This window comes from Mytilus californianus, unplaced genomic scaffold, assembly GCF_021869535.1.
Source record: "Mytilus californianus isolate M0D057914Y unplaced genomic scaffold, xbMytCali1.0.p SCAF_12, whole genome shotgun sequence".
Lineage (NCBI taxonomy): Eukaryota > Metazoa > Mollusca > Bivalvia > Mytilida > Mytilidae > Mytilus > Mytilus californianus.
Window position 1 is genome coordinate 43,948,397 of NW_026262604.1, and position 26,613 is coordinate 43,975,009.

The window sequence follows — 26,613 nt, forward strand, 5'->3', positions numbered from 1 at the left end:
ACAACACTCATTGATATTGGAAATACTATACTACAATTAATTTATTTAATACATGGAGTGTTTAGTAAAACTGTTGACCAATCAACACAGAAAGCGAGATATCTAAAATTTGTATAACCTTATAGATTTTCATTATCATACATCAATTTTAAATGCAATTCCAAATAAAATGGCTTTGAGAACCGTGTATTAAGCGCTTATCGTTCATTCGTCAATGAATCATTCACCGTGCGTGTATCGTGCGTGTATCGTGTGTTCATCATTCATCGTGCATCGTGCGTGTATCGTGCGTTCATCATTCATCATTCATTTTTCGTTAATCCTCCGTGTAACGCTCATCGCTCATCGTGCGTGTATCGTGTATCGTGCATTCACCGTGCGTGTATCGTGCATTCACCGTGCGTGTATCGTGCGTGCGTGTATCGTGCGTGTGGTCAGTTTGAATTTTAGAAGGTCTGTACTAACCATGGAAGTATTATTTTGACAGGAGCTGTACAACGATTTATTAGCACTTATTTATAACCCGGGGAGCACTGTAGAAAAGATATGAGAACTGCCTAATTAGAACGCTATCGTTAATTTCGTCTGTGAATATCTTCGATGACGCCGTCATATTTTGACCAGAGATACTTCTTATCAACACGTGGTTTTTAACACTTATACCTATCGGAAAACACCTTTGGTTATTTCAATCACGTCGGTTTACCTTTAGTTATAAACAACTTATATAAACAAATTGACTGATGCATAAAAAATGAAAATCGGCCCAGAATTATCAATATTAGAACGCAATATTTAATTTTTTCAGGGGTTAAGTTAAAACCGTCATAAGGGCGTGTTCCGGTTACTGCCAAATTATGAAAATTTTCCTGATATAAAAAAAACACTGTAACGAATCGAATAATATATTAAGTAAAGGATCATGATGAGCCAGGAAAGTATAAATTTTCAGTTTAAAATGCGAAAAATAATCGATTTAGTGCTAAATAACACAGAGAAATTATATATTACAAAAATAGTTTTCAAAAGAAGAAGACGCAACTCGTTATTTATATCCATTTGTGAAATTCAAAACTTCTTCGATACTTGTATTTGAGCGAGTTTTATCCGATAATATACAGACGGGTCAGTATTTCTATTTGTACATTTATGAATGCGCCAATTATGACATGATTTTACCCGAGTGAAAAACAAAGACATATAAAAAGTTGAATGGTTAAACCATCTCTGTCCTATATAATATTTTATCACTTTCTCTCCAAATGATACTAGTATAAACTATTTTTTAAGTTACAGTGATTAAAAAGCAAGCTTTCAACCACGCCGGGGCTCAGCGGAAACATTCTTCTTACACCGATCTATGATCCAACCCTGGATTTAGAGCGAGGCTTTATAATTCTTATATATTCAAAATCTCTTTTATTTCTAATTTTTATCAGAACAATTATTTTACAATCGTCTTAAACATGCATGAAATGTATGCCACTGGACGTTAAACAAAGTGAGTAATCAATCACAACTTGCGATATACATAATGCAATTTCTACCTAAAAACAAGTCAATTTACATGGTATATTTACTCAACAGGTATTGTACACATTTCGATCGTCAATGTTTTTTTTTCAGAATTTTTAATGATGTCTTGCACAAGTCCTTCAATCTATGATTCGGCACACCTAAGCAGATGTAAGGTAGCAGAATCTGCCGAGGTTTGCCGATTGCTGTTTCCTTACTTTATGACAACTTCCGATTTCTTAGTTTATTTCCGTAATCGCTGAAATAACAGAGAATGACAATATTGCAGGGTGCCACACGCTGGTGTGTAAATAACGTGCCATTTTAATTATCATGTCATTAAAATGAACGCGGCATCCCAGATAAAACGTCTGAAGTCGGGTCGTAGTAGTTCCTGTCAATATAATACTTACATGTACTAACTGAAAAAATCATTTCAGTTGGCCAATGTGATGATATAGCCATAATTGGTGCAGGTATAGCTGGGACGTATGCTGCATGGCGATTAAGGCAACAAAATAAACGGATATCTATCTACGAATATTCAAACCGAGTTGGTGGAAGAATGTATACAGTACAGTTCCCAGCAATTCCGGATATAAATGTAGAATTAGGTGGTATGAGATATTTACGGAGATGTAAGTTTACAACTAATGATATGTGAGGAAATAATAAAATTGAGAATGGAAATGGGGAATGTGTCAAAGAGACAACAACCCAACCATAGAGCAGACAACAGCCGAAGGCCACCAATGGGTCTTCAATGCAGCGAGAAAAACCCGCACCCGGAGGTGTCCTTCAGCTGGCCCCTAAACAAATATGTATACTTGTTCAGTGATAATGGACGTCATACTAAATTCCAAATTATACACAAGAAACTAAAATTAAAAATGATACAAGATTAACAAAGGCCAGAGGCTCCTGACTTGGGACAGGCGCAAAAATGCGGCGGGCTTAATCATGTTTTTTGAGATCTCAACCCATATTTAAATGAAAAGATAGCATGTAATCAATGACAGCAAAATTGCACTGTCACATGTCCATATAATATAAAAAGAAAAATAACAAAAAAACCGAACTCCAAGGATTCAAACTCAAATCGAAAAGTCCCTTATCAAATGGAAAACAACTGTCATATTCCTGACTTGGTACAGGCATTTCCTTATGTATAAAATGATGAATTAAACCTGGTTTTATAAAACATCTTATTCTATATTGGAATTATTTAAGAAGATTTTTCTGTATAATTTGGATTTTGAATAACACAGCATATTCACCTGAAGAAAAAGTATATTCACCGCGCTAAACGGAACGTGGTTTCATATGCAACGCTATGGTGAAATGTTTGATGTACAATTGGTATAGGTAAATGATAGTCATCACATAAATTTGTTTTCTAAAGGAATATGGAATAAAACAAGTAATGTTGTTTTGTTTTGCTAAATAGTGGTTTAAATTGACTTTCGAAAAACTGATATTCATTGATGCCAACGTTTTTCAAAGGTCAACAAAACCACATACTTGCCTCATCAAAAGACAGTAATTGTATATTATTTTGATTATACAATGAATCACGCTTTTCAGTTCACGATTGAAATTTATGGTTTAAAACATTATGATTTTTATTTCTAATAATTGCTAATCTATTCTTTTTAGCACATGCATTACTACATGAAACCATACAACAGTTAGGGCTTCCGATCAAAAGATTCGATTTAGGCTCTGGACCATCACCTGACACCATTGTCAATGTACGAGGAGTCCATTTGCGTTATGACGAATTAGGTGGCAATAAAACACCATATAGACTGCGACCCAACGAGAGAAAACCGATTGATCAACTGACATGGTATGTAATATAAAAAAATAGGAAAAAAAGGTCTAAAGAATTCAAAAAATGATAGAAAATTGTCTTGCAAAATAGGTAAAATTTAAGTTTTAAAAGAGATGAAATGCTATAGTATATCATTATAAAGAGTAAGACAAAGAGTAAACTTGAATGAGTCATAACTGTTTATTACTGTAAACAAACTATTTTTGGCAAGCGGTTAATAGAAGCGACTATAACGATCGAGAAGAAAAGATATCTCGAATGTAACAACCTGGGATCTCCTCCTATATGCAACTAAGCTCGACGGTCGCGTCAAAAGTAAAATATCAAAAATACCGAACTCAAAGGAAAATTCTAAAGTCCCTTATCAAATGGCAAAAGTATTCACCAGTATAAATTGGTTTACAGTGTATCATGGATAAAGGTGAAAATGTCATAGATTGAAAAAGAAACGAAGAATAACGAAACACTGAACATAAGTAGACAATGGGTAAGCTAGGGTAAAAAACAGGGATGAAGGTATAAGGACACATCCGGGGATATTAGGGAAAATCCAAAGTTGAAAATGTACGAGATCAAACAATTTGGGAGAAAATTACGGGGTAAGATCTAAATGAAAAGTCAAAGAAAATATCAGCAGACCATTTGCAAGACCTTGGGTTGTTTGTGTTTTTGGCCTTTTTTACTTTTTTTATACGAGCATCACTGATGAGTCTTTTGTAGACGAAACGCGCGTCCTGGCGTAAAAAATTTCAATCCTTGTGTCTATGAGGGCTTTTTTGTATATGCAGTAGTAGTTTTCCTTACATTAACGAACATAGGAATGTACTTAAAAAAAAATTCACAGGTGTCTCGTTAATAATAGCTCTTAACTTTTTAAATACAAATGAAAGTAATGGTTCTTATGTTTTTATCTTTCAAATAAGGGAGGTATTTAGGAATTACACCGATGTGCTGACAACCAATGTTCCAGAAACTGATAAAAAGTTTTACGTCAGAGATAGAAGTGGAGTAGTCATGTATAAACGAAGGTATGTTTATATTATAAAATTGAATGCTGTTGTTTAAAAATGTATTTGAAATGATATCAAGTGACGATCATCTATGTTTACAGCTTTTCGAAACAAAATATGTTTGTTATAAGCACTTTCAATCAAAAAAAAGAAATTTTAACATAAAATTCGGAAGACATTGTATAATGATACGAAAACAGTACGATCCCGCATGAAATCATTTGTACGCCATGAATTTTGCATAATGGAGACGTATGCCTTTTCTCGTTAATTGCATTTTACATATTATTCGGCATAATTGAATTACATGACGTATTGTTTTGATATACGGTTTCAAAATTCATGAAGGTATAATTACATTTCATAGATTTTTCAGAACGTTTCCATCATTTTCATTGGAAGACGACAATCACGCAGTAATTTAAGATAGTGCGTTATCCATGACTGCACATGTTCTTAATGTATGAGGCTGTTACAACAATGCATATAAGTATTGAAAACATCAAACGAAAAGCTCGATCTAACTCGTAATGTCCTTGTTTCAGAATTAAAATGTTATATTATAATAGAAATTGAATGCTTCTTTTTCTAGTTTTTATAGGAATGCCAACGGCACATTTTTGTATGGAGTGATTCCTTATTAATACAAAGTGTGCTTTAATCAATGTTTCATGACCCTAATTACCACGCAAAAAGCAACCATGCCTTAAATTATAGTTTTTTTTTGTTATGTGTTGTCTACTGTCGAACATTTTTTTAGTGTGTTTTAACTGATGTACCTATTATATTTTTCCATATCTATAAAGGCAGTCATGATGTATTATGCTTTTGTTCAATATATTACAAAATGAAGTGCAGCATAGATCCTTACCTCAAATTAACTGTCCTAAAATATTTTACCATTTATTCAACAAATACTAATTAGTGCCTTACAAAATTATTGAAAAATTAAAAGACAAAGAAGCGCATTTACTTGTACAATACTTTTTTTCTCACTGGGTTTGTTAAAGACAATCATGCCTGAAAAACTGCCGCTGAGTTTGGTCTATTTTTTGCCCTTTTTCATATCCCCTTGTGCTGATTCACAAAAATCGGTTTTCTTAAACATTGTTAAATGCGATGCATTGTTATGCTTCTAAATGTATGTGTAAATTTAGTGAGTGGAGCAGTCGAAAAAATACAACGTCATGACACTGCTTAAGTGTTTATCTATACTATATTGAGGGTGATGAATGGCGCACGGTTAGCTATAGTTAGTTACATTCACGTCATCTGAACTCTGTTAGGTATTTGTCTCATTGGCAATCATACCACATTTCCTTATTTTTATAGTATCACACAGTTGGAAGTAGTATTTATATATTTAAATTCCTCGTTGATAAATTAAGAAATCATTAGAAAACCAATGTTCCAACTCCCTCCGGCAAAGTTAAACTGAGATGAATTTGGCTACCTTTTAGTCTCTTTCGGGCATTTTCATAAAATTGTTCCCGTACTTAGGTCTTAGACATCCTTGGCTTTCAAATCTTTGGGTTTGAGAGTTACTGATAAAGGTAAATCCAGAAAAGTGGTTCTGACGCATAAATATACTGTTTTTTCATTAACAACCATGTTGGAAATTGTTTTGAATATTTTTCATTAGCGTGTAAATCTAAGTGTACTCCGATCATATTTTCTTTGATTTGTCTTCAGTTAATTGAAAATACAATAACTTACATATATATAATGCGACACTTTTTGCTAGATTACACTAGTGATCAGAATAATAAACTACGGAAATGAAATACTACTTAATTCACTAATGTCTTAATGTTTATTTCAGTGTCCAGTCTTTGTATCATAAATATTTAAGCGCTGAGGCACAAAATTACATTAGAGAAACTAACGGCTTTTCTACATTATCTACTGAAGATAGTGCCTCACTTGCAGTTCAAACTTCATCACCGCCTACAGAAAGTGAGGACGTTTTAACTGTGGTAACAGGATTTTCCTCAATACCTAATGAATTACTTCGACGATTTTTACGTGATGGTCAAAGGTGAGCTCGTGTTTGAATAATTTAAAATCTATATATTTTCCCTTTATATGGGGTGTTTATTTTGTTTTTGGTTTTTAAGGGGTAGGGTTGTTGTTTCATAAATGCATTAAATGAATTCTAATAGATATAAGAACATGTGCCAATGAGAAAACTCTCCATCCAAGTCACAATTTATAAAAGTAAACCATTATAGATCAAAGTACGGTCTTCAACACGGAGCTTTGGCTCACACCGAACAGCAAGCTATAAAGGGCCCCAAAAATTACTAGTGTAAAACCAAACGGGAAAACCAAGGGTCTAATCTATATAAAAAACGAGAAACGAGAAACACTTATGAACCAGTACAGGTGCAAACAATTGCAGCGGGTGTAAACGTTTTAATGGCACCAAACCTTCACCCTTATCTGAAACCATAGTGTAACATCACAACATTGAAAGACACACTATAAAATATCAATCAAAAGACATATTAACACAAGTGAACATACACTGAACGAATAAATTTGATCTATGATAAAATAAAATGAATTCTTAGTTTAATTGTTTGAACACAAACACCTTCTAAATTCAAAATTGTCATTACAATAATGATCATATAATTTCGTTTAACAAATATTCAGTTCTATAACAGGTTATATACACCATGTTTATAATTATTATTGACGATTTGTTGTCTTATTAAACACTGGCTTAGCCACTTTGACCTTTTTGATACGTTTTTCATAGTAAAAATTTGAAATACTTCGAAAACACGAGCAATACCTTAAATATAGACACATTTTATTATTTTAATTATATGGAAACACAAAACAAAATAGTTCATATAATAATCAAAAGACATTTCCACGAATTACGAAGATACAAATTTAATAGAATTGCAAATTACATCTAATCACAAGCAGATCAAAATTTTGAAATTTAATTTATATGTATAAAGGTTAGGCTGGTTAAACATTTCTTCAAAACTATCGAAATTATTGGTTAAAATCGTGTTTATCAAAACAAGTGGCGAATAGTAAAGTACACATTTAAATCTCAAATAATATCTTTCACGTTCCATTGAATTTTCAGACAAAGTCTTATTTTAAGGGACAAATTAAAACTCATAAATACTATTAGAATAATAAACCTTATAACAAAATTAAATACTCTGATTTAATCGGCAATATGTCTTATTCACTCTCATCTATCATATTTATATTTAATGGCTAACATAAAGCAATAAAATGGTATAATTTATTGAAGGCATTCTATCAAGCATAATCATGACCTCAAAGCCATTAAAAAAAGACGAGACGGATATTACAACTTAATTTTCGAACCTACAATCTCCAATAGCAGGACTTCACAGGTAATTTATGTCATTGCTGTATTTTTTTTCATTACAATAATTTTAGACGTATGCAATATGAAAATATACATATAATACATCTGTTACACACTTTTGTTGTCTATGTTGTGTTTTGTATACTGTTATCTATTTGTTGTTTGGTCTTTTTCTCCTTTTTTTTTTGCCATGGCGTTGTCATTTAATTTTCGACTTATGAGTTTGAATGTCCTGTTGGTGTCTTTTGCCTTTCTTTAACATATATCCAAAAAAACTTGTTTTATTACCAGTTTTATAGTATTATATAGCCATGCAGAGAAACAGATTATAATAACACCGGTTTGTAGTACAAATAGTAATAACCAGATGATATTTGTTAAATTACCAATGTTAGGGAGGTTCCTGTTACTCAATCTTTAGTTTTCTGTGTTGTGTTCTATGGTCTTTTTGTGTCTTTTGGGTTTTTTTTTTCATAGGGTTGTCTATTTGTCTTCGACTTATGAGTTTGAATCTCGCTTTTGTATCTTCAACATCTCTCTTAAGGTTGTTGTTGTTGACCAATCATGAATTTCAGAGCCTGATTTAAAAAAAAATAACAAGAGAACCTGAGATTATGAAAAAGCGAATTTAAATTCTTCTTTGCTCACGCAGAGACGTCTAATGTCCAAATGAAATACATTAACAAAAAATACGGAACTCCAAGATAAATTCAAAAAGGGGAATCCCACAAAATCTGACAAAACCAAACAATCGACTTTAACAACCACCAGAACGACTGGAAAAAAAACTGTCAAAATACCAGACTTGGTACACGCATTTTCAGAAGATTATTCCTGGTTGTATATCTAGCTAACCCTCCCACTTGTATGACAGTTGTTTATAGTTCCAAGATTATGTTCTGGATAATTGGGTTATTCTTCTCTCTTTTACGTTTACAGTGCATTCTATAGACGCAAGGTTATATTCTAGAGCACATGTTGTATACAAACTAAGCCCTGCATCTGACTCAGTGACTTTTTCCAATTTTTCATTTTCAGTTATTTATAAACTATTCTATTATTAACTAAATATTGCAAATGAAGAAAATAATTCATTGGCATGTATATGCATCTACATTAGATTACAACATGGTCAATATCAAGTGTAGGATGTCAAGATTTCTTTTAAATGTTAATTACTTGAACTTACTTTCAGTAACTGCAAGCATTCTGTAATACGTTAAAATTTCTGTTTGTTTCTTATTATACCGTTTATTTAAAGTAAAAAGATTTTCCTGTACTGATTTTTATTTTATGAACGCTTTGTTAATCTTCTGATCGAAATGTAGAGTCACAAAAAATGCATTTACGTCAGTTTCATTGTTATCTTGTCATATTTCGGAATTTCTTTTTTCAACTTTTGATATGATTTCCGTGCATACACATTTGAATCTGTACTTACTTCAGCAGTATCGTTCGAAGGCAAAAGTTTGGACAGTCACAATCCTAAACAGAACACCCATAGCATGCCAATATCGAAGTACTACTAGCTACTAGTAATTGGTGCATGGTAATATCACGGGTAGTAACCTCGTCATATCGAGAAGCGTTTAGTGCAGTGATTTTGTCATAGTTTGGTTAAGTTGGACATGACTGTGTTAAGTGTTTATAAATGACAAACAAGGACACAATATAAACAATCCGTTTTTTGCTAAAGGAATTTCTGAACATAAATTCAAGCTGGTAAGTAACTTTGTTTAAGGCACATATATTAGTACATTCAAATTTGTATCAGATAGTTAATAATTTGACACAGATAATGTTTGCGTAGTTCAAAACTTAAAAGTTGTGATTCGTTTCTTATGCATAAAGAAAAGTGATTTGTCTATTGTCTGTTACATCACATATTTCATTATGATATTAACCTGCCGTTAATTATTCCGAAAAATAGCTACATTTGCACACAATTTAAGATAACTGAAAATTCGGTGTCATGGTTTGGGTCAGTAGTGTCATGGTTTAGTTCATGTTCGACATGGTTCAGTCCTGTGATTCATGTCGTGTATGATGAAAGAGTAACGATCAAAATAAACAGACATTATACAACTATTGAAAAAAACTGTTAGGTCGCCATACTACCTACAGTAATTAACAAAACACATACCTCTTAGCAAGCAATAAAAGACTCCAACAAAATTAAATGTAAAGCAACTCAAATGAGAAAAACAACGGCCTGATTTATGTTCAAAATAATAAGCGAAAATCAAATATGATATACAGTAACAGACGACAGTCACTGCATTACACACTCTTGACTTGACTTAGGACAGGCACATACAGAATATGGCGGCGTTTAACATGTTTGTGGACTCCCAACCCTCTCCTCGCCTTAACCTGGGCAGTGGTGTAACAGCACAACAAAGAAGAACAAAATATAAAAATCAGTTGAAAAGGACTTGACTCATTAGATCGATACAAAGCAAAATAATCAAGTCACGTAAATACCAAAAAACACGAAAAACCGATCTGTGAGTATTTGCATTTACTGGAAGTTCCAAGCCAATAACAACTAATAAAAAAAATCATGAATCCAGGACAAAACGTTACTTTTTTTTTATTTTCAGAATTTGAATTTAGTTGCCAATACTCATCTTCATCCATCTTATTCTCTGCTATTAAGAACGACGATTTCTGGTCTAGTCTTGTCAAAAATAAATGAACTTGTACTAAACAAATAACACATGTATCCTGGAATTTAAATTACTTTTTTTTCAATCAAATTTAATAATGTATATTTTAATTCGCATACTAAATACTAGATCGACAGAGCTTTTTCGGATATTGTTTTACTTTATTGAATAAAGGATAAAAAAAATCTTAAACGGGTTATAAAATCTATAAACGACGGCCAAGTTTGCCGATTACGCCCACCAAATTTGGTTAAAAAGGTTTTTTTTTTCTTCTTAGTCAATTTGTAAATTGTGTAACTCCGTTTTTTCACAAGCGCCTTTATACAAACTATCAATATTAAGGTGAAACAAATATGTATCAATTTTGATCTAAACCATGACAAATTCGATCAAAACCATGACGAATTTCTAGACACTTAATTGAACTATGTCCATCGCGTAACCAAACCATACCAATCTCGATATTTTGGTTATCCTGCGTTAATATCTTAAAAACAACAATTTCAATTTAGATCGTTGGACTTACAATATAGATTCAAATATGTTATTTCCTTTTTATTGAAATGAGGCAACCGTTCTGGGAAGTAACCAAAATAATCCATGACCAACTTAACCAAACTAAGACAAAATCACTACTAAACGCTCCTCTATATGACGAGGTTACTACCCATGAATATATTCGTCACATATTGAATAATATATCATAAACGTTAGAAACATCTTTTTGTACTATCCATACAGAACGATTTATGTTTTCATTTCAGTCTAAATCAACAATTAAAAAGTGTGCAAAGAAAGTCATCCTTGCAGTTAATAGATTGTCACTTGAAAAACTGGACTGGCAGGGTCTTTACCAACCTCGTATTAGAGAATATATTACCAAAGCAGTAAAAGATATTCCCGCAGCAAAGCTTTATTTCAGTTATGATTCTCCCTGGTGGAGGAGATCTCCTGTTTATTCTGACTATTTAATATCAGACACTCCCTTAAGACAAACGTACGACTTTGGTACGTCAATTCTTAATCCCTCCAAGTCTGTACTACAGGCTATGTACACAGATACAGATGTATCTTACTGGGAAGAATTATTCAACAGAGCGTATGGCAACGAAACTTCTGGCGACTTCGTAAATGGAAAAGAACTTGATGAAGTAACAAAGAGATATTTGTCTGATATATATAAAATTCCGATCAGAACCATACCACGACCTACAAATGCTGCTGTAATTGTATGGAAGAATTATCCGTACGGTGGTGCATGGCAAACATGGATGCCGGGATATATATGGCCGACGGTTGAAAGGCAAATGACAAAACCATCACTCAGTGATGATGTCTTTGTGGTTTCAAATGCTTTTAATTCTCGTTCTTTCTCGGATTGGGGAAATGGAGCTTTACAGGCTGTTGAACTGGCTATGCCATATTTTGGTTTGAGACGTATTGAATAATAAACCTCGGGCGCAAACATACGCAATGAATTATGTTGCCTTTTTAAATTGGTATAATTTCAGCCCTACAGTCAGTTTACTTCTATGCCATGTACAAGATGTATCACGAAAAATCGTTTAAAATAATAAAACCTTTAACGGACGATAATCAAACATTACCAACAGAATAAAATACAGCGTTTTAATGGCCCCACCTATGAAGATGTTTCATTTGCCTAAGGGCAATATTTCCACAAAATGTTTTGTGTACTCTTTAACTTTTCATAAATATCCTGCAAGAATTGGAGGCGGCGTGAGATTGCTTACAATGATAATTTCCATATAATTTACATTTCAAAGGGACATCATTCCTGAACATTGTGCCCCAGTGGTGATAAATCAAATGGATCGCCCAAGTGGTCGTATATCAATGGTATCGCCCCAGTATTGGTACATCAATGGTATCGCACCAGTGGCCGTTTATTACTGGTAACGCTCCAGGGGTGGTAATTATATCAATGGTATCACCCCAGTGATGGAAATTATATAGCAATGGTATGGCGCCAGTGATATTTATCAATGTAATGGTATTGGCCTTGTGGTAGTCTATCAGTGGTATCCCCAAGTAAACATATATAAATACCAATGATATTTCACATTCTCTTTAAATACACGGAACATATGTCTGCTTCGATTGCCCTGTTCCGTTCCGTTCCGTCTTTTTGTAACGTAGCAGCCATTTTGAATCTCATAAAAAAAATCGGATTAAACGAGAATGACGAAAAAAATCTGTTTGACAGTACTAACAGTTATAAGTATTCATTTAAGTTGCATTTTTAAACCTACTCATACCACATCTTCTTATTTATAGTGCAAGCTTTGCTGGCATATCAAAAGTTTTTCGCCCGAAAAGAAGTATCTACAAGTCACACATACTGAAACTTTTACATTTAAAACTATAAGCAATTTTGTTACAATGCAAAGTTATGTTAATCTCAAGTCAGATAATACATCTGTAATAGTATTCTGAACGGTTTATAGTTTTCGTGAAAACCATACAGTTTTAAAAAGTAAAATAAAAACCTGGGTAGAAATGTTTAAACGTTCAACACAATAAACGTGTGCTAATGTCACTATCCTCGACACACAATGTTATACGATACATGTACATCATGTTATTTAATATGTTTTAATACAAATAATCTTTTTCCTTTCCGCATATATTATATATAAATATATACCCGGTTTTTTATTTAAAAAGACGAACATTATTTACACATCAAATACTCTTATACACATACATATATAAACATGTACTTTGACCTATAATGGTTTACTTTTATAAATTGTGACTTGGATGGAAAGTTGTCTTATTGGCACTCATACCACATCTTCTTATATCTATGTAGTCAGGAATCTGATTTTCAGTAGTTGTCGTTTGTTGATTTGGTTTATAAGTGTTTCTCGTTTCTTGTTTTTTATATAGATTAGCTCGTTGGTTTTTCCGTTGGAATGGTTTTACACTAGTAATTTTTGGGGCCCTTTTATAGCTTGCTGTTCGGTGTGAGCCAAGGCTCCGTGTTGAAGACCGTACTTTGACCTATAATGGTTTACTTTTATAAATTTTGACTTGGATGGAGAGTTGTCTCATTGGCACTCATACCACATCTTCTTATATCTACTAATTGATAGTAAAATAAGAAGATATCAGTAACAAATATTGAGAGTATTTTTGGGATATAGTGATAATACGGACGAGAAAAAGAAACAAAATGGACTTTGATGCTTGGAACTCCAATCTGATGGAAGATATGCTTCAGGAGACATATTTCTGATTTTTTGCATAGTGATTGGATTATTTGGAAATGTTTCTACACTTCTTATCTATTGCATGAAAATGAAAATGTCTGACGAAAGATATTTTATTCCAGTATTAGCTACAGTAGATCCTTTTGCAGCAACCATATGTCCTATTTTAAGAGTTATGGAAAGCAGGATGATAATGACTGTGACCTTTTACAATTCAATTGTTTGCAAAATTTTTTGGGCTGCTGCATCCTTTTTGACGTTGATGTCCGTCTTTTTTCTAGCTATTATAGCCATACAACGACATCTAAATGTGTGTGGTTCTGTCGGTTTTGACATGAATATATTCTGGAGGAGGATATCACTTATGATTAGTATAGTACTATCGGCAGCGTTTGCAACACCAATGATAATATTCCATAGCTCAGTGGAAATCACAAACGTAGATAAAAATTTAACAGGTTTTCAGTGCGCAAGGGTAAAGGAAGAAGACGAAACTGTAGTAATTGTCTATATATTGTTGTATTAGTATTGTCTATACTAGTTATTATGAAACTTCTTGTTGTCATATATACCAAAATTGCATTACAATTATACCGCCATTTTACAAGTATAGCAAAAAATGAAAATTCAATGCGTGAAAGAAATAGAGAAGACCACGAAATGCATACTAGCGATATTCTAATTACAGGATCAAGCGATGAACATTGTACTTCCAAAGACCATAGTTTTCAAGAAAAGGAATTTCAAGTGGCAAAGATTTCAAAAACTAATTTAGAAAAATTACACAAAAAGACAAATATTAACCACAAATTGACAACAGTGTTTATGGTTATAACTATATTTTTTATTTTGTGTTATGTTCCAAAAGTCATATTGCTTGTTATGGAGGGTCTTGGTGATGCTTTATGGGAAGATATGTCGCACAATGTTCGACATGTTTTGATTTTTGTAAATGAAATTTATATTATCAACAATATAATTAATCCGTTTATCTATGCCTTTATGGAAAGTCGTTTTCAGAATGAGAGTAAGAATTTATTTCATTGCATAAAATTATAAAATAAAAAATGTATAGCATAGCTGGGACACATTATATTGACTTTTTATAATAGTCCCAGAGCATAGTAAACAATGTACAAAATGTACTTCGGATATGAACGTTTCTGTTAAGAATAAGTTAGTTTATCTAATTGTAATAGATAAATAATAGAGGGTCTGAAGGGGGTTTCAATTCTGAATTCTTTAATTTTTAGGCCTTATTTTGCGATTCTTTTTTTTTTCAATTATTCTCTATTCTCTACCTTTTAGCACCCAAATATCCTCTATTTTGTATGTTTATTTTATTTTGTTTTTGCTCTTTGTGCTCTATTCGATATTCTACATCCATACCTTCATTATAAATAAAGATTGCCGGTTGCATGATACGAAAAATATGTGTATATGTCCATATATAATAAAGTTTTATCAATCATGCACAACATGTATTTTTGCAGTTTTGACCTAACAATAAGTGGAAAACCAATTGAAAAGTATAAAAGCTATATGTATACACAATATTGGTCGTTAGATATTGAACATTTTGAATTCAAAAACATATTTATTGCACATTGTGTCTTTAAAATGAACATAAACATCTTGTATTGACTGTATGCAGATCAGGATTGGAAGTAATTCTTTTACCTGTGTGATAGAACTTGTCATAAATTATAAGTAATGCAAAGTTGTAGATGCCGTAGAGATTGACCTATGAATAAAGCCTTCAAGATTTGCACACCTACAGTTTACTAGTTTCTGCGTATTGATACATCCCTGGCTTTCGAATGTTTTGGTTTGATCGTTCCTGGTGAAAGTACATGTAAATCCAGAATAAAAATTTGAATGGACGAATTTTATAAGTTTTTTTTTCATTTCCTATTTTTGTAGCCCAGTGTCAATTTTCTAAGGGGATCAAAATACATTTTGACACCGGGCCATCGTAAAAAAGTTATAAATAAGTTTAATAGAAATAATCAAAGATGTGTCATCAACACCCAATTAAATCTATAAAAAAAAAGAAAAACATAAAAATAGTACTTAACAACTTCTTACGAGGTTCCTGACTAAAAACACGTACATAAATATGTGGTTTAAACTAATTTCTTTACATCTCAACTTGACCTTTCCATTTTGATATTGATCAGTACATTAACAATGCGTACCTAAAAGAATATACAAGAAAAACCAGTACAAGAAAAGCATTAAAAGGTTATCACTCCTACAAAAAGTCTACTAACTATTTCGGCTTTTTGACTTTTTTTGCTGACCATGTTTATTTTTTAAAGTTTCTTTCTGTTATAGTTTTCAGAATAATAGGCATAAACGTCAATAAATTGGTAAAAATCGTCATTAAAGAGCAATAACTCCAATAACGAGTCGACTAACGAATTCGACCATGCTAACATATTTGTAGATCTTGTCTTCTTGATCAATTTTAGCTATTTAAAGTGTTTATCCATCTATAACAGTTTTCAAGATCACTAGAAATTGATAAAAATCGTCATTTTATGTTATTAAGTCTAGTTAGGAGACGTCTGACGATTTCGGCCATATGTAGATCTTGTCTTGTCGATCATTTTTGCTATTAAAAGTTTCTCTCTATCTATTATAATTTTCAAGATAATAGGCAAAAACGAAAAAAAAATTGTCATGTAAGGGCAATTACTCCTTTTATACCCCATCACACTAGGACCACGATCCCGCTATGACCTCAGAAATTATGAAAAATTTTGGAAGTCGTAGTAAGATCGTGGTAAGGTCGTAGTAAGGACGTGCCAAGTCTTCATGGTTGTGGGGTCAACATTCGTAGTGCAGTCGTGGCCAAAACTAGTTGTAGTAGAAGCGTAGGTAGGTCGTAGTAAGGACGTAGTAAGATCGGGATTGGCGTAGAAGCATGATGGCCGTACGCGTCGTAATGGAAAGGTGGTGAAATCGGGGAAGTCAATTGAAAATATTTCGTTGCGATCTTACTACGATTTTACTGCGACTATCCCGATTTCACTACGTTTTTATCACGCTTCTACTACGATATTGATACGATTATACTACGACGAGGAAGACAATAATACGCTGCTACTACGCGCTTGTTGTCCTCAGTACGACCTCACTACGATTCTACTACGTCCTAGCCACGATAATTACACGACCTCATTCTGTTGATACCTCTACTTTTAGCACCACGACCTCTTTGTGTTTTTGATACCTTTAATGGCATGTTTTCTCAAGGAAAGTCAATATTTTATAGGGACGAAGAACGTAGTGACAACGTAGTGGAAACGTAGTGGATTCGTGGTTCGATCGTAGAAGACTCGTACTGAGATCGTAATGCGATCGGGAAGGTCTTCGTAGGAGCGTACAGATATCGTGTAAGTCGTGATAAGGTCTTATTAGATCGTAACTAGAACGTGTTACTGTCGTAGCAGAATCGTAGCAGGATCTTATCAGGATCATAGCAAGGTCGTGGTATGAACGTGAAGACTATGAAATATTGAATATGCAAGCCGACCATACAACGATCTCACCGCGATCGTATTTTTTTATAGATCGTAGTGGGATCTTCATGGTCTTGGTCTAGTGTGATAGGGGCTTAAGAAGTCGTCTAACAATTTTAACTGAAATAAACAATAGGTAGAGCTCAACATTCTGAACATTTCTGTCCCTGTTATATTTTCTCTTTTTATAGCGGCTTTCAAAATAATGGACAAAACTTACATTTTATCACCTATAAAAATAAGAAGATGTGGTATGATTGCCAATGAGACAACTCTCCACAAGAGACCAAATGACACAGAAATAAACAACTATAGGAAGGCCCATACCCCATAGTCAGATAATTATAAAAAAGGCCCCGAAATGACAAATGTAAAACTATTCAAAAGAGAAAACTAACGTTCTATTTTTAGCTAGGTCGGCCATCTTGGTTGGCAAAAGGGGGGGGGGGGGGTCATTGGACATTTTGTAAACTAGATACCCAAATGAAGATTATGGCCAAGTTAAGTTAAGTTTCAGAGAAAATTTTTGTAAAAGTGAACGGACGACGATGACGAACGGCGGACGTCATGTGATGAGAAAAGCTTACTTGGTCCTGTGGGCCATGTGAGCGAAAAATTTTGTTTACTTGTAAACTTAAAGAAACAACTTATTCGTTCATCATCTAAATTTCATTAAGTCTTCAACAGGTGATCTTGCAGGAAAAAACAAATAAGGTTTTGCATTTGTAATATCTAAGTATTAATAATAATTAACAAAAATAAAGTTCACAAATTATCCTGACTATCTTGGGTTTATTGGTCAGTACAGGTAAAACGCAATTGAATAATCATTTCATACACATTTATGCCTAATGGAGTCCATTAACGATCGATTTATTAATGTCTTAATCGATCAAGGCTGGCAAGTAAACTGACCAACAAACAATGAAAGCTTATCGAAGAGTTGGAATAAACAAATAGACGAAGTTAATTAACAGTTTGATTTTAATCGTCGTTAATTTAATTTTCCTAGCATTGTTATAATACATTTCATTGAATAATTCCTCCTCTAACGTCACCATGCTGTCAATGCCCTCTTACTCACTCCACCTTGTAAATACGTTCCGTTTAGATTATCATTGGCTCATCTCTTGTACCACCAGGCTCCATTGTGAGATTATACATAGTTATTTGACGACCAACGATCATTATCCCTTTTCTGTGTAGTAAAACTCATGACATTATTAGTATCTATACAATCTCCTATTCAAAAGAATTGAAATAATATGTAATAGTTTCTTTTTTCATTGGTGTGTCTTTTGTTGGTTTTTTTTATCGGTTCAATAGTTTTCAAAGTCCAATTTCACATGAGTTTATTTTACGTTTCAAAATGACTCAAAACATAGTAAGGAGAAGATACACTGATACGGTAACGATGTAGACATGATTCCTCCCTGATTATGAAATATTGGAATTGCTGTTTTATCTATTCCCTTAAAAAAAACTAACTAAATATCTTCAACCTTAACCTCCAGAGTGAAATAAACACAGTGTAAGATGGTAAAACTATTTTATATCATGAATAAAGCATGAACTGTCTTATGTCCAGTTTATGAAAATGCAAAAATAAAGTCCACGGTGATTTCGATTGAATTTCTATGTTTAAGCTTGAGAGTGTCAAAACTGTTTTGATTTCATTATCCTGTCTATTCGTGTTTTGCTATCATTCAAAACTGTCTATATTATGTTTAATATTCCCTTAACAAAAGAACAAATTTAAACAAAAAAATCAATTTGCAAATGCATGTTTGGACATGTTGCAGAGGCTGGCATTAATTAAACTGAATTTTAATAGGATTGATAAAAAACAATCCATTCTAACGAATTTGCAGTATTTGATATAATTTTAATTAAGGCGATCAAGATCCGACATTTTTAGGTATCTGTACAATCGCGGCACGAAAAAGAAACTTTAAATTGAATGACAAAACAGAGATGCTATGCTTATATTCTTTTTTCGAAAACAACGAAATCAGAAATAATACAAACATAGCACATCATAATTTACAGCGTTTACTCACCACCATCTCCATTAAATCCATGAAATGTAAGTGTATACTTGGTTGAAACATTTCCAACATAGGACGTCGGTTTTTTTTTTTTATTTCTTAGAAAACCGGATATGTCTATCCTTAGTTTGTGTCATCTTAGCGAAGTCAGTTCATTTGTCTTCAGGTGACCTGAAAAAAGGCAACGAAAATCGTAGCTTTAAAAGCTACATGATGGTGTTTTTTGTTTTTGTTATTTGTTTTTTTTTTTAATTATTCACGTCAAATCATTTAACAACCGTTCCTGTAGATCAATAAAGGGAGATGAGAGGTAAACATTAATAAGACAGCAAGCCATCGACAAAAAATAAAACGATATCCAGAGTTATCATAGTACATCTATATACATGTACGGTCTATACAATATGTCAAGAACTACGTGAATGACATGATGTAAGAATGCCTTATACCAAATTATGTGAATTTTAGATGTAAAAATGCCTTATACCAAACTATGTGAATTTTAAATATAAGAATGCCTGACACCAAATTATGTGAATTTTAGATGTAAATAGATATAAGAAGATGTAGTATGAGTGCCATCCAAGTCAAAATTTATAAAAGTAAACCATTATAGATCAAAGTACGGTCTTCAACACGGAACCTTGGCTCACACTGAACAGCAAGCTATAAAGGGCTCCCGGAAAAAAATACTAGTGTAAAACCATTCAAACGGGAAAACCAACGGTCTAAAAGTTTGGACAAAAGGCAAACACATGAAAATAAGCCCAAAATATTCATTTAAGGACAATAACTCCTCAAGGAGTCATCTGCTAATTTCTGTGAAAGTACGAAGTAGGTAAGTTTTGACATTCCTAGCATTTCTGTCGCGTCAGATTTCCTCTATATGTTATGGTTTCAAGATATAAGAATGTTAATGCATTTCACACTTATGCTCTTGTTTTATGTCATGTCGGAAATGGTTCAGTAGTTTCAGAGCAGAAGATCTTTTAAAAAGTATACTACGAATAACGGACAACCGGTCGACGACGGACTCTAGGTGATGGCAAAAGTTTGCATGGCCTTTGAGACCAGATGAGCTAAAATGAATAAAAGGGACAAATGTAGAACAGTTCTTATCGTCCAAATGTCCGTTATACGTTTCAAAATTACAATACAGTTCAAAACCACTGTCAGTTAGGAAATATTTTATAAATTCCGTTTCATCTTTTTGACATGATATCTCCACATTACTTGGTCTAGATTTGTAACTTTTGACTTCTGTAAAAGAAGTTCAGAATATTAAACTGCGGTTGTACCAGTTATATCTTATTTCGTTTAAATACATTTTGCCGCCATTTGCCATTAGCACCAATCACAATTCTTTAATTTCCCGTACAAATTTAACACTTACGGTTGAAAAGGTTCTTCTCGTGGTAATTCGCATTCAAATCCTTTCCAGTTTAAAATAAAAACGAAAAATTGTCGTCTTGTTTCCCCCTAATCCTTACCATCTTGAATAAATCATCGACTTTCAGAAGGAAGTAACTGAAGTACCATAATTACAACGGTATTTTTCAAGTGTTCGTCTACAACAACAAAAGACGATAAGAGGTCCAAACACTTGACGATAGTACGTCAGTCACTTTCCCTAAGTGCCTATAAGAGGGTGTGGAGGAGGGTTTACAGAATAGAGAATAATAGTCAAAATATATAAAGAATAGAGAAAAATGGACAAAACAATTAAGGAATAGAGAATAATGAGGTGCTAAAATTTAAAAAAAAAAATAATGGGCAAAAATTATAAAGAATAGAGAAAAATGGCATAAAAAAGTAAAGAATACAAAAATGAAGGTACCCCCCCCCCCCCCTTTACATATAGACCCTTCTATGATTATTAAAACTTCATAAATTTATACTGCCTTCCTTTTTATCTCTAAAAGTTCAGGATTCCAGTTTATGAATCATTCAGTCGACATGCATACTCATCAACAAGTAATCTATTTTTGTTTGCTTTGTTTAACGATCCCGAAGAACAAAGAAAAAAGTACATCTCACGTTTGCGCATTTGTGCATTTCTTGCGTTTACATAAGTTATAAGTCAAATGCACGTACGTTGTACGTTATTGTGCTCAGTTAAACCGAACGTATTTATATAATAGTTATTGAAGAACTGGTCATTATCGTGATATATGGACTGCCCACTATCGTGATATATGGACTGTCATTATCGTGATATATGGACTGCCCGGTATTGACTGCGACTGCGATAATGACCTCGCCTACGGCTCAGTCATTATCGCTGTCTTAGTCAATACCACTGTCCTACGGGCAGTCCATGTATCCCGATAATGACAAGTTCTTCAATAACTATTATGTTTATTTCATTGAGGAACCATGTTTTTTAAAAATTCTCATCAATTCAAATTGTTCAAAGCAAACTCGAGTTATTGTACGATTTCTATAGGAAAGAGTGAAGACCAGTCATAGTGATAACTGTAAGTCACTGCCATTCATTTAAGTGCGATTTTTCAGTAAATTACAAAATAAAATTTTCTATAACTTCATAATTGTTATTGCTGAGTAGTTTGTCTCTACCAGCATAGGAAAGTACGGCAAAATGATTATTTGAGTTGTCTGTAGCAGACGTGCATTCCAGTTCAGCGATGTTCCAAACGTCTGAATCGCGATTGCGTTTTATTAAAGGGACATCACTCTAAACACAGAAACCACGCCCTACTGGCCATTAACATGTAAAAGTCCGTTAACGACCGGTTTTCTTGTCCGTTTTTTTTTCTGTTAAAGAGAGATGGATATTTTTACTAAAGAATAAAGAATGTCATGTGGCCCCTTGTTATCCAATAAGAGAAGCTAATTCTTAACCGATATGAAATAAAATATATGAATAACCTCCGTAATTGATCGACTATTCAAATTCTTCTTGCCCTGAATGTATAAATAGTAGCCACCAGACCTTTAAAGGAAACAACAAAAGTCGCGTCAAATTACTATTTGTCCTTCAGTCCAGTTTTAGCGCAACGGTAAGCAAAGCTTTTACGTATTTCAAGAAAAAAATATGGCAATATTTCTATCTCCGCTCATACAAAACAAGAAGAATTTTATTATTTTTTTCAGCAGAAGCGATGTAAGATTGTTTTGTTGATGTGTGAGTAAAAACAATTCTTCCATCCATTGATTGATTGTTGGTTGCTTAACGTCCAGTGGCAAATATTTCATGTATGTTCAGGACGATCGTTTCATCCAAAAACATTTTGAAAAGCTTAAATATGTAATTATAACGTTACAGTTTCACCACTTTAATAATTAACAAAATAATGTGGGGTGTTCGTCAATGAGACAGAAATCGATTGCCACAAATCACCAAATAGCATCTAGATGGCGACATACAGTTTTCAATTATAGACAAGTGTACAATATGTCAAGCTCTAAATCAAATATTTATAATCGATACTAAACTTTTCAGAATTATTAAGATATTTCATAATTCATCATTGACGAGGTTACTGAATGAAAACTGGCTCATGAATATGTCACGGGTTTAACAATATATTTTTTGTTTGCGATCTTCTCCCTCCTCTTTCACAGATGATAGCGGATAATTATGTTCCTAATGTCATAACTACAATCCCGTCCCCTTTTCCCGAACGTGACCTACCGAATTGGACTTATTACCGGGTTTGTATTAACATGAGCAATACGACGGGTGCCACACGTGGAGCAGGATCTGCTTACCCTTCCGGAGCACCTGAGATCACCCCCAGTTTTTGGTGGGGTTCGTGTTGCTCAGTCTTTAGTTTTCTATGTTGTGTTTTGTGTATTATTGTTTGTCTGTTGGGCTTTTTTTAGCCATTGTGTTGTCAGTTTATTTGACTAATGAGTTTGAATGTCCCTCTGGTATCTTTCGCCTCTCTTTTAATCTCGATCAGTGGATATATTTTCACATAAAGATATGTTTCTTCAATATTTTGGGGATATCCCAGTGTTATACAAGAAAAACAAGATAAGCGCTGTGCATAATGCTACAATCTTCTATAATGCAATAGTAAAAAAATTCTGGATAATTGCACATTTTAAATGGTTGTGAAACTAATGAGACAACTGAGATAATAAATTGAAGATTTAATAAAAAAAAAGACATAGATAAAGACTTCATAATTAATTAATTACCATTGAAAGCATAAGCATACACATACATAAGGCTGTACGGTGACCTATAATTGCTATCCTTCTATGCCATTTAGTCTCTGGTGGAGAGTTGTCTCATTGGCATTCATACCATGTCTTCTTCTTTTTACATTAACTCTAGAAATTGACAATGAGAGTTGATTAATAAATAAGCTTTACGACAGAGAGATGATTCTTATTTTCTAATTATCAACTTCCTATTTCCGTGTATCAACATTCCAGCAGAATGCATATGGGGTATTTATCTCCTGGTTGATACGATATTCTAGAGATTGCATATCCTATCATCATTTCCTTACATTCTACTTACAAGGAATCTATTGCATCAAGTGTTTCATGACGTGTTTGACAGTTATGGAATATCTGTGTCACGTATGATCACAAATATCACGATAAAGTTACTTGAAATAAAAGTTTTTTAACAATAATAAGTACCATTAATGAAGCAGGATATTTTACCCATCTGGAGCACCCGAGTTCACACTCGGTTTTCATTGGTTGGTGCTAGTGTTGCCCAATCTTTATTTGCTGTTTAGCTTGTTATTCTCTTTTGTTTTTTTTTGTGTTATTTTTCTTTTTGCCATGTTGTCTGTTCCGATAAAACTCATGATTTTTTTTTATTGTCTCCTATATAGATATAAGAAGATGTGGTATGAGTGCCAATGAGACAACTCTCCATCCAAGTCAAAATTTATAAAAGTAAACCATTATAGGTCACAGTACGGTCTTCAACACGGAGCCTTGGCTCACACCGAACAGTAAGCTATAAAGGGCTCCAAAAATTACTAGTGTAAAACCATTCAACCGGGAAAACCAACTGTCTGATCTATATAAAAAACGAGAAACAATGTATATTCTCTCTTTCTAATGTTCATACACACATTTTACAGTTGCACCGTCTTTTAAACCTTTATTAATTAATCAAAGAGCTATTTCTTACTAACTCAGAAATGTACGTTCCATAAGAAAAACACAATAAAACATCTCCAACAAGGAAAGAAATCCAACAATGAAATGAAAAGGTCGACCAGATTTGCTTTTTTGTCTTCTGGTATATCATGTAGTAAATCGAGTACAATTCATTTGTACCGTTAATGTTATTATATGTATATCTTTATTTCATTTATTTAAATTTTAAAATTAGAGTATAACGGTACTTTTATCTCTGTTTGTATTTACCTTGTCAATGTCATAATTGTATCACTCCTTGTCATGTTATTTACCTTGCTTTATGAAATTTACTACGAAATACAGCGGCCGATATTTGAGTGTAAGATGGTCTTTCTATATCAACAGACTGAGTAGTTTGAGCTTGCTTTCAATACCAGCAAACATTCATTGGTAGCGATATCTTATGTTATTGTTTGTCTTGTACCTGTTGTTTTTCTGTCTTTTATACCGGCACAGAAGACACATGTTTTTAAAAAATAAAAGGACTTTACGTGGTATACGTCAATCAAAACTTTAAAAAAAATCCTACTTTAACCCACCACATGTCCATGAACCTGTTCAAATGCAATTTTATCATTTAGGGAAGTTTGTGTTGATGACAAATCTTTGATGGTCTTTGCTGAACCTATTTGCTTCTGTTTTAAGATTCGAGATAACGTGTCATGACCTATTGTAACATATTGTGACGTATTGTAACAACACTTAATGTAGAACTGACTAGACCCGAATTCTTCAAGAATTTCCACGCCCCTGTCTTGTCAATCAGGTAAAAATCCTAAATGAAACTGTAAGTTTTGTATCATATACATATTCATGAAGTTACTCCCGTGGCCCATGCAAAAAGTTGTTGGTTTATTTTTAACAACTGATTGCATGGTTAAAATAGTCCTCGATGGGCGAGGAATAACGATGGGAAACTGATAAACAAGAATAATGCTTGGTACATAAGGATGTTTTATTGCGAAGAGATTGCACCTTAAACTCAGTATGCTCTTTTAGATATAACTATATTAGTTTTGGCTGACGACGCATATAATGCTCGTTCTAAATATGCATGAAATATTGGTCGCTGGACGTTAAATAAAAAAAAAACATTCAATCAATCGAACGATTCTTTGATGAAAATTTTATCAAAAGAAATTTCTATTGGTTTGCATGATTATCTTCAACAATTATGTAAGACAATCATTAATATTTCGATGTTGGTGATATACGGGAAAATTGCAACACATGTACAGTAGTATACAGACTTTCCCTTTTTTTAAATTTAATTAGGTTTTAAACAACTATCAGGATTTGAGCCCGGAACTGAATTAAAAAAATTCAGGGGAAGTAGTTTTTTTTATAAGAAAGCTTTTCATATATTTATATCAATCTCAAATATCGCCATGCTGAAACTTTTCCCGTGAAACATCATTATATAAATAACACCTAGCTGAGAGGGTGATAGAACAGATTGTTAAGCGAAGCCAAGGTTGACAATGTCTTTTCGATGGGTAACAATCTGCTCTATCACCCTCTCAGACATGTGTTATTTAATTTATTATACTGAATGTTCTGTTATTACTGTCTATTAAATTTCAAATTGAAAGTAATTAACTATGTCGTCTTGTACGTAACAATCATCCGTATTTATTAAAGCGCACATTTGAGCGAGCGTCTCCGTAAAGGGTAATAGAGTATTTGTCATGGGATAGAGTAAACTGTCTCCCTCGTATTAACCAATCAAAATCTGGCATTTTGACATGAAGTATAATAATACGATTATCATATGAAAAAATACATGAAACAATGACACACGTAATAAACTGTGTGTGTCCTCATTATTTGTATCTAAAATAAGGAGATATGGTATGATTGTCAATGAGACAACTATTCACCAGAGACCAACTGACGTAGATGTTAGCAACTATATATCACCTTTAACAATGAGATCAACCCATACCGTATATAAAAGGCCCCGACATAACAAAATATAAAACAAATAAAATGAGAAAACACGGCCTGATTTATGTATCTTTTTGACATGTGTATTTACTTTTAATTTTTCCTGATGCTTTTACACATTTAATCAATTCTATCATATAAGATTCTATTTATTGTTTGGATAAGCAAGATTTCGAAGCTTATCAAACTATCTTTAGTGAGTGTTATTCTTTTTCATATATATCAGTGCAAACGTAACCTTGTAAATTTGTCCACTTCAGATCACTTAAACGTTGTGATCAGATTTGGGATACGAACAGCGATAAACCTCAAATTTGTTTTGATGTT

The 26,613-nt window shown here is 33.1% G+C and overlaps 1 protein-coding gene across 1 annotated transcript; it reads left to right on the plus strand.

Annotated features, from left to right (window-relative positions):
• Positions 1–925: 925 nt before the first annotated feature.
• On the plus strand, positions 926–11,840 carry LOC127721087 (aplysianin-A-like). The gene is made up of 7 exons (XM_052227770.1): positions 926–938; positions 1,956–2,153; positions 3,172–3,364; positions 4,273–4,377; positions 6,182–6,397; positions 7,643–7,748; positions 11,157–11,840. The coding sequence occupies exons 1-7, from the start codon at positions 926–928 to the stop codon at positions 11,838–11,840; spliced, it is 1,515 nt and encodes a 504-aa protein (XP_052083730.1).
• The last annotated feature ends 14,773 nt before the right edge of the window (positions 11,841–26,613 follow it).

Coding starts and splice junctions, on each gene's coding strand:
- LOC127721087 (XM_052227770.1), top strand. Junction 2,154..3,171: donor TATGAGATATTTACGGAGAT/GTAAGTTTACAA, acceptor TATTCTTTTTAG/CACATGCATTACTACATGAA. Junction 3,365..4,272: donor CCGATTGATCAACTGACATG/GTATGTAATATA, acceptor CTTTCAAATAAG/GGAGGTATTTAGGAATTACA.